General features: G+C 31.2%; 2 protein-coding genes across 2 annotated transcripts; both read left to right on the top strand.

Moving 5' to 3' along the window:
• The first annotated feature begins 710 nt into the window (after positions 1–710).
• On the top strand, positions 711–3,058 carry LOC106313505 (putative PAP-specific phosphatase, mitochondrial). The gene is made up of 8 exons (XM_013751320.1): positions 711–864; positions 944–1,143; positions 1,250–1,461; positions 1,681–1,740; positions 1,909–2,234; positions 2,448–2,526; positions 2,612–2,662; positions 2,752–3,058. Exons 1-8 carry the CDS (start codon positions 776–778, stop codon positions 2,899–2,901), a joined length of 1,167 nt encoding a protein of 388 aa, XP_013606774.1. The 5' UTR covers positions 711–775; the 3' UTR covers positions 2,902–3,058.
• Positions 3,059–14,211: 11,153 nt separating this feature from the next.
• Positions 14,212–15,998, top strand: LOC106316526 (protein ODORANT1). Its single transcript, XM_013754429.1, has 3 exons — positions 14,212–14,460; positions 14,562–14,691; positions 15,167–15,998. Exons 1-3 carry the CDS (start codon positions 14,325–14,327, stop codon positions 15,903–15,905), a joined length of 1,005 nt encoding a protein of 334 aa, XP_013609883.1. The 5' UTR covers positions 14,212–14,324; the 3' UTR covers positions 15,906–15,998.
• The last annotated feature ends 1,807 nt before the right edge of the window (positions 15,999–17,805 follow it).

Genomic DNA, 17,805 nt, shown 5'->3' with positions numbered 1-17,805 from the left:
TGTCCATGCGCAAACTTGAAGAACATACACGGGGGTACAAGTCAGGGGGAGTTCATGTGTTGTACTCTTTTTCTTTATCCATGATTTTGTCCCACTGGGTTTTCTGGAAAGGTTTTAATGATGCAACATTAAGCATGTTACAAGCCCTGAACCGGATGTGTCGATCAAGGGGGAGTGTTATAAACCAAGTGGTGATCGACCCATATCAGGCCCAAACTGTCCGGCCCATAAGCTATCCATCCGGCTCATTCGCTAATGACTTAGGCGAATGAAAATTTACATGTATTTATACTTGATGTTTATCCTTTTCCATATGTATTTAGGATAAGTGCTATTTCCTATTCCTATCAGGAATATGATTTCATTTTCTCTTATGACGGTCTAAATAAGACGGTCTAATACTTGTATAAATATAGACTTCTGGTCATGAGTAATAATAAGCTTACATAGCATCTCTTTTATAACATGTTCTGTTTAGTTCCTTTTTTAAGTGTACTATCCCCACGTGGCGCTCTACGTATTTTATGTGTGGGATTTAAGTTATTGGGCTTCAAATACCTCATGAGTTGGCTTGCTTGGTTTCCGTATTCATTTTAGGCCAACGTTTGATTTTTAATTAGAAGTCTATTTTTATTAATTAATCTGAACCCAACAAAAAATAACAATTAGAGCCCATTTATCTTTTATACACATCACTAAAAATCATTCACACACTCGATAACGAACCTAGAACCGCTCATTTTATCAAATCAGAACCGGTTCAGCATCAGCCGCGATGCACATTCTCGACACCGGAGCTCGTTTCTCCGCCGTTAGATTCTCACCGGTATTAAATCCTCCCCGCAGCAGATACTTCATAGTAAGGTATCTTCAAATCGGATTCCTCCATCTGCTTCTACTTCTCCCAACACGAATGGTTTTCGTCTTTGAGTGTGTCTCACAGGGCTAATCTCCCGTTTCCGAAGCATCAAGCTAAGTATCACAGAGAGCTCGAAGCCGCTATTGATGCTGTTGACAGAGCTTGCCGCCTCTGTGTCGATGTAAAGAGATCGCTTTTCTCTTCCAAAGACAAGATTCTCGAGAAGAATGACCAAACACCAGTTACCATTGCAGACTTCGGAGTGCAAGCTCTAGTCAGCTTAGGTAAGAACAATAAAAAAAGAATTAGACTTTTCTTTATCACAGAACTAAAGGGTGATGTTGTCGAGATTCCGACACTTTTTTTTTTTTTTTTATGTCTGATTTGCAGAGCTATCGAAACTGTTTCCTTCAATACCTTTGGTCGCTGAAGAAGACTCTCTTTTTTTGCGTGAGAACAATCTTGTGAGCTCTGTTGTTAGTGAAGTCATCGCTAAAGCTAGCGTTGGAGATGATCGCTTATCTGATGCTGATGTACTAGAAGCTATTGACAGAGGTGGCAAAGATGCTTATACTTTTTGCAACAAACCTGCTACTTATTGGGTAATGTTTCATTTTTATAATGATACAAAGGACTTTACTCCCAAGTTTCATATGTTACATATAGTTTTCTATCCGCTATCTATATAGATTGTCATCCTAAAGCTTGCAAATTTTGGAATGAGAGAAGAGTGATACTCTAGATTTGATTTATTGCAAACTAATATGGAAAATGATGCACTCAGCTCACTAATTAATACTATGAATGTTGATGTTGTGCAGGTTTTGGATCCAATAGATGGCACTAGAGGGTTCCTTAAAGGAGATGATGCTTTATATGTGGTATGTCTCTTTAGCCTGCGATTCTCATTTCCTTTCACTGTTTCAAAAATGGTTCTTTTAAGAGTTACTGATATATAAAAAAAACACTACTAAAAGTTCTGAGCCATGAACAAGGATACAATCAATATATTTACATGTTTCTGATATTCTATATACAACAAATCTCAGGTAGGATTGGCCCTTGTTGTAGATAATGAAATTGTGCTAGGGGTCATGGGCTGTCCAAACTGGCCTGGTGACTCTTCTGATGGAACCACCGGTACTTTAATGCTCTCTCATATTGGCTGTGGAACGTGGACCAAAAGTTTACAAGTAACCTGTGATTGGACAAGGCGTTTTGTTGATGCATGTGGTTTAGTGAACAAGGCTCGGTTTTGTATTCAAGATAGCCAACCCTGGGAATCACTTCCACTCTCTGGTCTGTTCGACAAAAAAATAGATTCAGGTGACTTGCATGGTAATGAGATTCGGCTTTTGCCGACATGTTGTGGAAGGTATCCATCCATCCACTCACTATCTCTCTCTCTCTCTTTTTTTTTTCTTTTAATGAGTGAATTTATTCGAATTAACAATTTTTTTTATAAGATGACCGGTTTTTGAATGTTTTGAAAGTGTTCTTCAAAAACTGTTCGTCAACAAATATTTGACAAACTTAGCACTTGCATGCAAGGTACTTAGATCAGTTTTTTTCTTGTCTCTTTGTACAGTTTGTGCAAGTACTTGATGATAGCTTCTGGTAGAGCATCGGTGTTTCTTCTCCGAGCAAGCACTGAGCGAACGATAAAGGTACTCAGTATGTTTGATACATATCCACGCACAGGCACAGTTAAATCTTGGTTCTTCTTATTTGTTTCACTCTTAAAACATGTAGTGTTGGGATCATGCTGTTGGGATCATATGCGTTCATGAAGCCGGAGGAAAGGTTAGTGAATGATTCTTGACAAAGTAAAAAAAAAAAGCATCGTTTGTCTTTAAGTTCTGGAGACATAATAGTGTCTCTTTGTCTCTCAGGTAACAGATTGGGAAGGAGTTGATATAAATCTGGAGGAAGATCAATCTGAAAGGAGGATCATTTTTCCGGCGGGTGGTGTTGTGGTTAGCAACGGAAGTTTACATCATCAGCTTCTTGAGATGATCTCTTCTGCTTCCCCAACTCTTTGATTTATATGACTACTCACTCTACACTAAAGAGTTTATATGATTTTTTACACACTAAAATGTGATTATAACTTCATGTCTCCATAATCTCTTTGTTTGCCTTTATGTGAGAAATTGACCATATCCTTCTTTTAGTAAATTTGAAAGTTCATCATACCTGCATTTATAATTAGTTATATTGTTGTATAGTTTGGGAAAGACTTGGGATAAATTTTTCCAAAGTTTGAATATATAACTGGAGGAAATAAACCTTGGTGTTGAACTTGAATTTCACGGATCGCAAAATTTTAATTAAGTTGTGGATTTAAGAGATTTTATTCGAACAACATATGCTCTGTGATTAAAAGTGAATTAAATTGTCCACAAATAGACTAAAGTCACGAAAAAAATGATATGAAATGAAACAACTCTTTTTTTTTTAGTATGGCAGTCAAATGGATGGCTACCATGAGCCGTTCATGTCCGGATATAAATAGACCTAATTTAGTCACATCCATTTAGACCGCGTGCTATAATTGAACAAAAGTCACAGACCATTCAGACTGTAGACTTCAGTGGTTTGAGTTATATAAAAATGGTCCGTCCAATAATTTAAAACAAACAGTCTTGAATTAAATCAAATTTGAGAAAATAAGAGTTTTAAGAAACCAAAACCGCAAAACAATTTTTCGCCTAGACCCCCGTAAAACAATTTTTTCACAAAAATCATAATATTATATTTTCGCTAAAACCGCAAAATCAAGTTTTTTTTTGCCAAAATCACGAAATCAAAATTTTTTCGACAAAAACTATTTTACTGTTAAACCAAAATTTTTCACCAAAATCGTAAAATAGAACTTTCCTACCAATATCGCAAAATCGAAATTTTCCACCAAACAAATTTTTGGTTAAAACCGCAAAACAGATTTCCTGCCAAAATCATAAAATTTGGTTTTCCCACTAAAACTACAAAAACAAATTTCATATTTTTAGTTTTGAATATTTAAATGATCCCTATACATATTTGTATTATAGTAAAAAAAATTTATATGACCTGTAATAGACCCTGTTAATTAACATGGTTCTTCATGGGTGTGGTTAGGCCTGGGCAAAATAACCGGAACCGAAGAACCGAACCGGAACCGAACCGAAATACCCGAAACCGGAACCGGACCAATACCCTCAAATACCCGAACGGTTCCTATATTTTTATATCCGAAATAACCGAACCGAACCGGAACCGAACCGAGAACCGAACGGGTACCCGAATATATAAAAACATTAATTATATATACATATAACATCACTAAATATATATTTTTAATTTAAAATTCTATTAAAAATATTTGAAAATAGTTGAGGATAACTAAATTATTATAAAGTATCCAAACTACCCGAAAGTATCCGAAACTATCCGGATATTTTTATCCGAAATATCCAAAGTAATCCGAAATATCCAAATTTTTTATCTAAATCATCCTAATTATTTGATATTTTACCTTAAATAACCAATATTTTATCCAAATTATCCAAACTACCCGAACTATCCGAACCCGAACCGGATCCAAATGAGAACCGAACTTTTTATGGATATTTTCCGGTTCCTACATTTACTATCCGAACCGAACCGAACCCGAAACTATCCGAACCGAACCGAACCGAAAATAGGTCGAGTACTAAATGGATCCTCTAGCCCCTATCCGAACTATCCGAAACCCGAAATACCCGAACCGAACCGAACCGATACCCGAAATGCCCAGGCCTAGGTGTGGTCTTTAACGAACGCGGTCAATGTTTATCCATAAATAAAAATTGTTATCTAAATATGGACAAATGGAAGTGGGATATCCTAGTTTTTCTCCCCATCAAAACATATATTTACGTATCTTTCTTAGCTTTCATTTTCATCTTTTTGAAATTGGCCATATCTTTCCTTGTTATACTTTTTCTAAGTTATTATAAACTTAGGTTGATCTTAATTTAGGAATTTCCATATAAAGAGAGTAAAGTTGAGATAAAAATACAAGAAGAAAACATTTTTCTCACACTACTATTCCCCTCTCTCCCCCTCTCTCCTCCCTCTCTCTTCTCCAACCTTCACGTAACAAAGCTCTCTTGCTTTTCCGGTGGCCGCTCTGCCGTTCGCGGTCGCTGGATCTCCTCTTTTCTCCCCCTCTTTCCTCTCGTGTGTTTCATATGTCCTTGTTTCCTTCGTATTCTCTTCTCTTTGCGGCAGGGGGAGCTCCACCTTTGCTCAGATCCGGAATCTGGGTTTCAGATCTAGGGTCTCCGGCGGCGAGTCCATGCGAGTGAGGACAGCGTCTGTCTTTCCTATGGCTTAGACCTTTGGTTTCGTCCTTGGAGTTCCGGTGGTTTTGTGTTGCTTGGTGTGTGCTCTCGGGTGAGTAGTGGCGCGTGTGACGTCGGTTCTCTCGGATTTCGTCCGGGATTGGTTCGTGGTAGGCTTTGACTAGGAGCTTTGTGGCGGGATTCTTGTTTCTGTTCACTCTCGAGTTATTGGGTGTCCTTTTGGTAACGGCGCGTGAGAGCTAGTCCGGAGCTATGGTCGGTAAGCTTGTTCTCCGGTGTCTCTGGTGGCCGCGTGTTAGTCAGAACTTTTGTTTGCTCTGTCCGACCTTCGGATCTGGGTTGTTGCGGTTGTTCTTGTCTTCGTTTGTGTGCAGGTCCGGTGGTGTGGCCTCGGGTTTCTCTCACCTCACCTAATAAAGTTGTGGGGGCTTGGCGATGGCGGTCGTCGGCTCTCTACCCTCTCGGGTTCTCGGTCTCGGGTTAGCTTGTGGAGTTGTTTGGGTTAGAAGGCAATGGATAGGCTTTAATTTGACTCCGGCTTTCTAGTGTGCTTGGTGGTGTCTCTCAGGAAGAGGTGTTTCGGGCCAGTCCCACTGCTCTATATGAGTCTTGGGTTCAACGGGTGTACACGGTCACGGGTTGGTGAGTTGGAGGCAGCAATCTTCAGCACCCTTCTTCGAACGACGACATCGTCGGTTACAAGATCCTCTTCGTGCTGCCGGATAGTTGTCTCTTGGATTAGCTAGCGAGTTCGGTTTGTGATTCTTTGGGCAGTTGGTGGCGTTTGAGTTCTCCAGAAGCTGTAGGAGCCGTGTGTTTCAAGGTTTGGGGTGCCTTTCTCTCTGTTAGCTCGCGGCGACTGGAAGCTCTCTCTGTTATCGACTCGCTTCTTGATCCTTCGCGCTAAAGTTAAAGTATCGTTCTAAGTCAGCTTCTCCTTTGCTTCATTTTGTTATTTCGTTGCTTAGATCCCTTCTGTTTAGTTTATTCTCGTATTTCTGCTACTAGTTTGCTTTTTATTTCTCTAAAAAATTGAAAACTTTGGTATAATAATTTAACATTTTACCAAAAAAAGTACAGATAAAACAATTGTGAAACAGTTAAAATCTTTGATTTTTATTTCTGTAAAAAATTGAAAACTTTGGTATAATAATTTAACATTTTACCCAAAAAAGTACAGATAAAACAATTGTGAAACAGTTAAAATCTTTGATTTTTTTTTCTAGTCATATCTCGAGAGAACGAATGTCTCTGTCTTTCCACTAAATTATGTAATGACTATTTTAATTCTCAGCATCAACTCTGTTAGAACCTCTAAAAGTTTATTAATCAAATGAATATTATAATACGATACTAATAGCATGATTAATCCTGGTGTCTTAGCCGGAGTTCTTAACTCATTATTTGATAAATTTTTTTTTTTTTTTTCGGGATAAGAGTCGTCTCTTATATCTCTTATTTAAGAGACGATTCTTAGCTTTTCTTAATTAAAATCTAAGAAAAGCTAAGAACCATCTCTTAACCGAAGTTAAAAATTTCAGTTAAGAGACTGGGGTTAATCATGGTTTAATACTTAATATAACGTGGATAGATTCTTACGTACATGTGCATGAAGTGGCACTGGCCCATCAACTACCATTCCAATATTATGTCGCATATTATAGCTATATAGGTGAATTTTATGTATAATAATCCTTGTTCGAAACTACGCTAGGCGCTAGTCGGACGGTGATGCCGGGCCTAGCGAGTTATCAAAAAATCGGGACTAAGCGGGGTATACGCGAAGCCTAGTTTTTATATATTTTTAATAATACATATACAGATAAATATAATACACGTGAAAGCATGATGTAAAAACAACATAGTGTAGTGGTCTTTGACACGTTTGTTGTGTCTGCAGGTAACGAAATTGATGCCCTCGGATTGAAGTTTTTTTTCTCTTCATTTTTCACATTAATCAAGCACAATTACATATATACCCTCATCTTCTTCCTTTAAAATTAGAATTCCTGCGAACCCTAAACCGCCGCTCTTCAGTTTACATTACTTTTTTAATCAAATTTCTTGTTCTAACTGGCGTTTATATCAAAATATGATGGATATTTAACATAACAATTGATTTTAATCACGAAAAGAAAGAAATTTTGATTTTTTTTCGTCAGCTCCGAGTTTTCGAGCGCATAGGATCTAAACGCGACGGTAAGTAACCGCCAAGCGCCTCCATGCCGAGAACTCGGCCGCCAAGTCCGCGTTTTCGAACAAGGATAATAATCGATATATAAATATATAATGTGTGGCTTATTGGCATGCATTTGCCTTCACCTTTCAACTATTTAGGATTCAAAGGGCTTCGTTTGTGACGTAACAAAGATATGGAATAATGGGACAGTAATCTCTACGTGACGATTTTATTTTATAACATATACACAAATCAATCATATTTTATACGAAGAAAATTAGGTAAAAATCGCATTTATGTGGCTGCATTATGTGGCTGCATGCTCTATTATTGCCTAACTCTTTTGTCCATGTGGCCTAAATACAAGCAGCGAGTATTTATAAGAGTTATTAAAAGGAAAAATCACATTTTAAACCATAAAAGTTGAAAAAAATAGCACTTTAAATCTCCCTGTTCAGAAACTCACACTTCAAACCCTCAAACCAATTATATTAACATATTAAACCTTAAAACTAACTGACATTTTTACCAAACAAAAATGTGACCGGTACTATTCATCCGTGTGTAAAAAGGTACGACATATCAGCTGTTTTTTTAATTAATAAATAATAAAAATATTTAAAATAATAAAAAATTAATTTAAAAAATCAGAAATAAATGAAAAAGAGATAAAACTTAGAAAAATAAAATCAAACTAAATAAATAAAATTTTAAATTTATAAGTAAATTAAAATAAATTTTATAAAATTAAAATGAATAAAAATCTAAATTTATCAATAAAATTAAATAAATTTAATACTTAAAAAAATAAAAATAAAAATAAATAAACAAAAAGTAAAATAAATTTTAAAAACTAAAATTAATAAAATAAAATTTAAATATAATTAAAAAAATAAAAAATTGAAATAAGAAAATAAATCCCTAAATTTAACATACGCAACTAAAAAATTTCAAAATATTTTTTATATGTGAAAATTTTCCAATTTATTAATAGTAACTATTTTGAAATATGACCCTTGATGTCGATGGAGTCGATGGATTTTGACATATCATCCTTCAAACTCATCACCATCGAAGATGATATATCGGAAATCACCACCAAAGTGATATCTTCTTACATTTTCATGGTTTCTACCAGCATTTTTTTGAATTTATTTACTTATTTTGATTTTTATTTATTTTTAATTTATTATTAAATTTTAATTACATTTATTAGTTTATTTATTTTTATTTTTGAATTTATTTCAGAGTTTTTTTTTTAAAAAAAATTTATTTTAATTTGAGTTAATTTAAAACTTTAAAAATTTATTGATTTATTTTTTATTTTTTAATTTACTTTTAATTTATTAACAAATTTTAAATTTTATTCATTTATTTTTTAAGTTTGACTTTTTGATTTTTTGAGTTTTTTGCATTTATTTCTGATTTTATAAATTTTTTTTTTATAATTTAAATATTTTTTATTTATCAACTAATAAAACAACTGACACGTCATACTTTTTTACACACGGATGAACAGTATCGATCACATTTTTGCTTGTTAAAGAAGTTATTTAGTTTCAAGGTTTGATGTGTTAATATAATTAGTTTAAGGGTTTGAAGTGTGAGTTTTTGAACACTGAAGTTTAAAATGTTACCTTTTTACACTTTAGTGGTTTAAAATGCGATTTTCCGTTATTAAAAACAATGAAATCGTTGATGTTTACTATCTAATCTGGTTTTCTCGACGTCGTTAGTGTTTTTATCCGTAGTGAGTTTCTAATCGACATATTTTAATTTCATAATTAATCAAACATTACAATACTGATTTATAGGTCAAATATTCACGGCACACATGTCTGTAATTCTTTCTTCTAAGGCTTAAAACATTATCAACAGATTTAGTCAACTATATGAAGTAACACGTAGGCAACTCTTTGTGGCAAGTTCATGGGCAAGCAAAGTCTCCTTGACAGGTTACTACCCTAAACTAATATAGGATCACTTGCTATTTTCTTTTTTTTGCAAAAGGCATATCACTTGCTATTTTCTAATCTATTATATTTGGTTATTCCTTTAATTATAGTAAAGTAATATAACTTTATCCTCCTTTTTTCATAAATTAATATGCGCTGTTCGTTCACGTAATTTCCTCTTTTGTGAAGTTCTCATTTGTCGTTAGACCCGACAGGTTCTTGAATAGGGTAAGGAACGATATATGTATAATAACATAATAATACTAATTATAATTAAATATAGTTGTTAATTATAGTATAATAACGTAAATTCGACAGTGATTCGATGATTATTCCTCTCAGTGCTAATAAAATAATCGAAATACATATCGTTAATCCTGATTATTAGAACATTTTGTCGTTAAATTAACTATCTTGTGTATGTATGTGTTTCTATTGCTTGGATGCTTTTGTTTGTTGGAAACTTGGAATATTCGAAAGAATTGTTCTACTGAAATTAGGCACAAAATCATATCCTCCAGATCCATTCATTAAGTACACTATATTGGTCTGGATCTGTAGTTACTAAATAATTCAATTGATTTTTGACTTATGAGTGGGTTTTTTATATCAATTAAATTGTGTGTTAAATGTAAAAATAACGGTTATTTTAATTACAAACTAGTTTTTGACCCGCATGTCGCGTGTGTACATATTTTCTTTAACTTTTATATTGTCCAACATTTATTTTATAAAACTGAATATAATACATATATATATATATTAAAAACTTATCAATATTAAATAATTTTTTAATTAATATGTACTTTTTAAACACACAATTTGATAAGAGAGATCCACAATAATTTTATTATGTTTCAACAAAAATAATATTAGCCAATTTTATATATTTTTCTTGTTATATTTTATTTCCAATAGAATCAATAATGTAAATATGCGTAAAAATACATATTTATAAATAATTTTTTATTTTACATAATAATGTTCCAGTTGGTGATGTTAACTGATTATTTGTATGTGTTTTAAACATTTTTAGTTGTTAGGAATAAATAGTTATGTATTGGATGCTATTTTAAGACAAAATATTTCACATTAGTTTAAAAAAAATTAATTTGTAAAATATTTTACGATAAAATATTCCATATCATTTAAAATATTTTAGATTATATCATATTTGGTTAGTTAAGATTTTATATTATGATTTTGTAATAGAACATTTAATTTTCTACAATGAAATAATTTTATAAGAGAAATATTCGTGTTTCAAATATTCTATTAACGATTTTAATTGAAAAAATAGCATTATTTTTTATATGTGATAGTATATATATGAAAATAATCTCGTTGTTTATTTTAGGTTTTCTAATATTTAATTATTTATCTACTATATGTTTAGTCAAGAATATATATTGTATACAAAAGATTGATTTCTTTTTAGTTAATTTGATAGCAATGTTTTGTTGAGTTAATTTTAAGCTTTAGACATTTTCTGTTTAAAATAGAATTAAAACACCTAATCTATTAAAAGAGGAGTATAAAATAAAAATACATTTTAGTTTTGTAAGTTATTTACACTCCAATACCACTGATATATTTAATGAACCTATTTTTAAGTTTCATTTGTCTTTTACGATTAATAAATATATGTCAATTGATTATTTACATGTCTTTTACGATTAAGTTTGAAGCAGAATTAGGACGTACATTTATTAATCGCAAAAGACAAAGGAAACCTAAAAATAGGTTTATTAAATATATCAGTAGCATTGGAGTTTAAATAACTTACAAGAATAAGAGATTTTTTATTTTGTTCTCTTCTTTTAATAGATTAGATGAACTATTCAAATGTTTGTGGAAAAAAAATGAACATGAAAACCTAAAATCATTTACCCTTCTTTCAAAAAAAAAAATCATTTACCTATAATGCAAAAGGAAAATCCTAAGATGTAGATTAAGACTATGCTTTTCGAAGTCGAAATTGTGAGAATTCCAGACATTTGGTCAATAATCTTCTTCATTATCTAGATTCAGTCTTCCAATACTTAGTTTTAAAATAACACTTCATGATAGTTTAATTACTTATCCAGTTAGGATATAGCCTAGTTACTTGTATTACTATTATCGTTGTCACAGTCCAGAATTAAATTCGTATATGTTACAAAAACTATATATATATATATATATATATATATATATTCTATAATCTTTATGTCTAGCTATGGAAATGAGTTATCTTTTTGTTTAATATTGTATTCTGTATGTTTTTTTTGGTAAAACAAAAATTTACTTACAACTTTTTTTACACATACTCTCCAATTTATCAATCATATTTTGTCTCATTTTTATTATATAATATATATCAAATCGTAGGAAAAAAAAAGAAATTGTCGGGAGGTAAAACGAGTCGCAGAATGAGTGGTTCGTACAATAAGGAAAATCATCTGCAGTCACGCCATGCAAAATGTACCAGTCGTTTTTTCGCTCCATGTTTACTACTCCCTCCGTTTCATAATATGAGTAGTTTTGGTTAAAAACACGAAGATTAAGAAAATTATTATGTTTTTAAAAAGTATTTTATAATAAATAGGTTAGATATAATTTAATCAATAAAAAATAAGTCTATTTAATTTGATTGGTCACACTGTATTCAATAAATGTAAAAGTTACATAGAAATACGAAAATTACTTACATTTTGAAACAAAAATATTTCTCTGAAACTACTTACAATATGAAACGGAGGAAGTAGTATAAGATGACTACACTAACCTTTGACCCAACACGTGTGCTTTTTAAAACCAAAGCCGAACAGCTTCCGTCCTGGGCCTCCTGGCTCAGGATTTGTTTTTCAATATTTGTTTATTAATAATTGGCAGTTTAAAAAAAAATACAATTGAAGTTTATGTTTTATCTCAACTAATTATCCACTCAATGAAGAAGAAGATAACTCAAAATAAAATTTTGATTGGGTTGTGAAAAGCATCACAATTCACAATCATGTATTCAAAATTCACGTAGAAAAAGCTAATAGGTCCAAAAGATTGGTCTTCATTTTTTTTTTCTTGAGAGATTTTGATGGATAGAGAGACAGAAATAAACAGCTAAATATGGTGTGTATTTATATTTATTACCTCGAATATATTAGATAATGGAATAATGCTTTTCTTCTAGAATATAAACAAATATTGCAATTGTTGTAATTTATATAAAAAGTAATTGTTGTAATTTCTATTTTTTTTTGTCACCAACATAAATATTGTTGTAATTTCTTATTCCATTGCAAAACCATTTCAAAAATTTTAAATCTTAGAATATACAATTTTTATTTCTAAAATTCAACATAATTCCACTGCTAACTTTTGTGTAACATGTGTTGATATATTAACTATATATAACATATAACTCTTACTATTTGGTAAGCAATATTATCATGAATTTATCATAAAAATAGTACTACCAGACTCAGATTGCCTTTCTGTTTTTCTGCCCCATTCTCCTTCCTCTATAGACTATCTATAGTGATTAGTAACTATGAATAGTATATATGTTACCAAAAAAATACTATATATGCATGTCTAATGAAGCTAACAACAGGGTTCAATTCTCTTAATATGTTGAGCAAGACTGTTCGAACTAGTAAATACCTGATTAACAAAATAAATACAAATTAAAATAAATTCCTTATAGTTAAAACTTATTACTCTTAGCTAGAGGCAATAAAAGGCCTGTAAAACTATTATACATTAATGTTATGTTTTTGTAAAAAAAAATCTTTGGAAAAAAGCCCGAAGGGAAAAAAAAGGTTGAAACTGTAAGGGGAGAGAACGAGTACGTGGCATCATAATTTTTGCGATAGCTAATGTGAAAACACCTAAAAACTATGGAGAGCGATGCTCCTCGACGACGTCCTTGTCCACTTGGATTGTGATTGCATTTTGATTTATCATACACTAATCAATTGATTAGTTAACTATCATCACACAGTATTAAAACTTTAATTCCATTAATTTATACAACATTTCACTACGTATCTCCCCAAAATCACGTGTTTCATATCGTACGTACGATTGTCTAGTCTTTATGAAGAAGACTAAAACACAATATATAGTATATAAGTATAATTACCTAGACTCTTATAAATTATGAAAGCCTAATTTGGAACATATCCACTCGAAACTCGGGTATTAGTTGGATTAATTATTCATATAATATGGAGAAGATGACATCTCCCTTATTAAAATCAATAAGAATGTACTAATATTTGAGTTTACAAAAAAAAAAGAATGTACTAATATTATTCATATACTTCTTCTATTTTAATACATGACGTTTTATTGAATTTTTTTTGTTTCCAATTAGATGATGTTTTCAATTTTAATGTAAAATTTATTAGCTTTTTATGTTATATGATTATTTGTGCTACGTTCTATTTTTAATTTGGTTGAATTGTGTTTAACTTAGTAAATATTGTTGTTTTAGTGTATAAAATATATAAAAAATAAATGTTTCTTAATCTGTATGTACAATCCTAAAACATAGTTTAGTAAAAAAAAACAGAGAATTTTTTGTCGATTACGCAAACTGAAATTGCTGCATTAGAAATGTAGTAGTCATCTTTGTTAGAGTTTTAGACATTTTCATAAATCACTGTAGAAGTTGTAGAAATTAGTTCAAGATGTATAAAAAACTTTCCCTTTTCAATTTTTAATATATATAATATGTAAAGCCAAATAATCTTCTTCAAAATAAATATGCTTGAGACTGCAAAGGACACGTAGCCCAATCGATGAACAGAGGACGGCACCGAATCATTTTGACTTCACCTTTTCTTATGATAAAGAGTCTCATCGTTTTTCCTATATATACTTCGTACTCTTCTTTTAGGTCCCTACGTCTCTGTCTCTCTTTCTCTATACTCTCAATTCTCAGTTTCTTGATTAATCCAACAACATTAATTTTGTACAATTTGACTCCATTGAGTAATCATTAATTATTCTTCAAAACGATGGGAAGATCACCATGTTTGGATAAGAAAATTGGGCTCAAGAAAGGTCCATGGACACCAGAGGAAGATCAAAAGCTCATTGATTATATCAATAAACATGGTTATGGAAACTGGAGAACTCTTCCCAAGAATGCTGGTTCGTATATATATCTTCGTTATTGCATTTTACTTAATACTTCTATTCATTTTTGTTTGATAAATTTTTTAACCTTTTTTCTCGAATCTTGTTAATTATAGGGTTAGAGAGATGTGGTAAGAGTTGTCGTCTCCGGTGGACTAATTATCTCCGACCAGATATAAAACGAGGAAGGTTCTCATTTGAAGAAGAAGAAATCATTATTCAACTTCACAGCATCATGGGAAACAAGTGAGTTTAATGTTTCCCTTTTCTTGACATATTTTCAAGGGCAAATTTCCAAAATAGCACATTTTTAAGTTTATATCAAAAAAATAGCACTCAAAAACTAAAATGATCAAAATAGCATTTTATCTTTTGAAAATTTTAATTTTTTTATTTTTCAAAATTTGAAATCTTATCTCCAAAACCTCATTTCTCAACTCTAAACCCTAAACTCTAAACTCTAAACCCTAAACCCTAACCCTAAACTCTAAATCCTAAACCCTAAATCCTAAACTCCACCCTTTAACTCTAAACTCTAAGTTTATGACTTTTGATAAAACATTAAGTGCTATTTTTGTGATTTTTGATCTTGAGTGCTAGTTTGAGAACAAAAACTTGATTTAGTGCTATTTTTGTATTTTTCACTATTTTCAAGTGCTTGATACATTAATTTTCTATGTTTTTCTGACTTTGTTTGCTTTCTTGATAAACTATATTTTAGGTGGTCTGCAATTGCGGCTAGATTGCCAGGAAGAACAGACAACGAGATCAAAAACTATTGGAACACTCATATCAGAAAAAGACTTCTAAAGTTAGGAATCGATCCGGTAACACATAGTCCACGTCTTGATCTTCTGGATATCTCCTCCATTCTCAGCTCATCTGTCTACAATTCTTCTCATCATCATCAACAAAACATGTTGAGGCTTATGATGGGTGATGGGCATCATCATCATCAGCCATTAGTCAACCCGGAGATACTCAAGCTCGCAACGTCTCTCTTTTCAAATTCTCAACAACAATGCAAGAATCAGAACAACCCCACCAATACACACGAGGTTAACCAACCCGAAGTAAACCAATACCAAACCGCCTACAATATTATTGGTAATCAAGAATTACAATCTTGCTTCCCTAGCATGGATCAATTTGCAGAGTTTCAAGACCCCATGCCAACGACGACGTTTCCAGATTCAGTGCATTCGCTCCCATTGAACCAGGACTATGATTATTCGACATCTAACTTCGCGTTAGAACCTTTTTACTCTGACTTTGCTTCGGTCTTGGCCACACCCTCTTCGAGCCCGACTCCATTAGACTCAAGCTCCACAACTTACATCAATAGTAGCACTTGCAGCACCGAGGATGAAAAAGAGAGTTATTGCAATAATAACTTCATGAATAGTTCTGAAATAGGTCCTGATTATTCGTTTGATGTTAATGGTTTTCTGCAATTCTAAGAAACACATTAAAGACCCATGGGATAGAGTTATTTAATACTATTGTATTCAATATATAGATTTTGTTACATATGTAAGATACTATTTCTTATTGTTTTTCCTTCTCATTATTTTATACTAGTTTAATATATCGCCAAAGCTAGCGAAAGTAACATCCCACCAATAAACAATATACATCTCATAAGACTTTTTTAAATGATCCAGTTTCTATTATTGGTATCTACACTTTTGTTTAATATATTTGGTCAGCTTTTCTTCCACATGCTGCCTAGAGATCGATCCAGCGAGAATATCAAATATGGCTCGAGTTACAGCATATATACATATTTTATCAGGTGATTAAATTTTGCTGAAAAGAAAGCAGAAAAAAATGATAACCAAAACACTTGACTCCTTGTGTTTCACTTCCCTGAATAAATTAACACTCCCTCCGTTTTGTAAAGATTGATGTTTTAGAAAAAAATGTTTTAAAAGATACATTCTTTATATTTTTCATGTATCTTTATTACTAATAATGATTAATTTTAAAAAACTTACTGCATTTACTAGATTTTTATTAGTTTTAAGGGGAATTTGCTAAAAAAACCTATATATTCATTTTAAACGTAAAGCATGTATACATATTCAATCAAATACAAACCAATCTAAATGGATGGTAAAATTACTAGTTAACCGTTATGACTAAACAAAAAACCATAAATGTATTTTTATGATTTTGTCATTCTGAAATTTATAAGTAATAGAAAAAAGTCTACACATATGTAGGACTTCTAAAAAATCTACTGTAATTAGACTTATTATGTAGTATACGTCGTAATTTGATCTAATAATTTAATTATAAACATGCATAAATATGATCTAATAATTTAATTATAAAAATGTATCAATATAAGGATCAATATGACATATATAAATTATGATTTTATATTATTGAACAATATAAAATATATATATTGATTTGGTAACTATGCGTTAGACAATTTTTATGGTTTACCAACAAAAGAGGTTCTAACATGTTATGTCTCTAAGGGTTAGATTCTAGATTGAGACATTTTTGGTTTATTGACTTAAATTGCATATTAATGTTGAGTAGTTTATATTTTGTATATTTTGATATTTGATACAATAATTAAGATTTTTTTTTGATTATCAAACAAACATTTAGGATTTGAGATTTGTAATTTAGGGTATAGTAGACCTACAATAAAGTCTACTGCATTGTAGGCGTCGTGTCTTTTTCATATTTTAATTGGTGAATACAAATAAATAATGTGAAACCATATATTATAACTATTAAAGAATAAAGAAAAAATTTAGTAAATCATACGTTAAAATTATTAAACAATAAAGAAAAAAAGAACCCAAAAAAATCGTTGTAAACTAACAGATAAGCATACTCACCAGTAGTAATTTAACCCAATCAGATTTAACCAAGTTAATTTTAACTTAACCGAACTTAAACCAAAATTTTTTAAAACCTAATGTGAAGTCATATATTAAAATTATTAGAAGAATAAAAAAAACGAAAAAATTATAGTAGACTAGTTTGTAACTCTACCAAACCGGAAACAATTTGAGATTACAAAAATAAAAAAACAATTTTGATTAATTTTAGTTTTTTGTATGAATAAATTAAAATAGCAATCTTCAAACTAATACTAAAAAATGGTAAAACATATAGCAATAAAGAATAGACAGCAATAATAAAATTATCATAGTAGACTTCGAAAAAATAGTAGATTTCCAAAATGGTCTACTAAGTAGACTTACAATAAAGTCTACTCCAAAATTTTAATATTCGTAGACTTCAAAATAAGTCTACAGTGTCGTAAATTTTAACCTAGTTATGATTTTTGTCTCCCTATATAAATGAAATTGACAAAATCTTTCTTTAAAATGG

The sequence above is a fragment of the Brassica oleracea genome, chromosome C9, assembly GCF_000695525.1.
Source record: "Brassica oleracea var. oleracea cultivar TO1000 chromosome C9, BOL, whole genome shotgun sequence".
In the NCBI taxonomy this organism is placed as follows: domain Eukaryota; kingdom Viridiplantae; phylum Streptophyta; class Magnoliopsida; order Brassicales; family Brassicaceae; genus Brassica; species Brassica oleracea.
The sequence above is the reverse complement of the archived record's forward strand: the minus strand, read 5'-3'. Positions and strand labels throughout refer to the sequence as shown.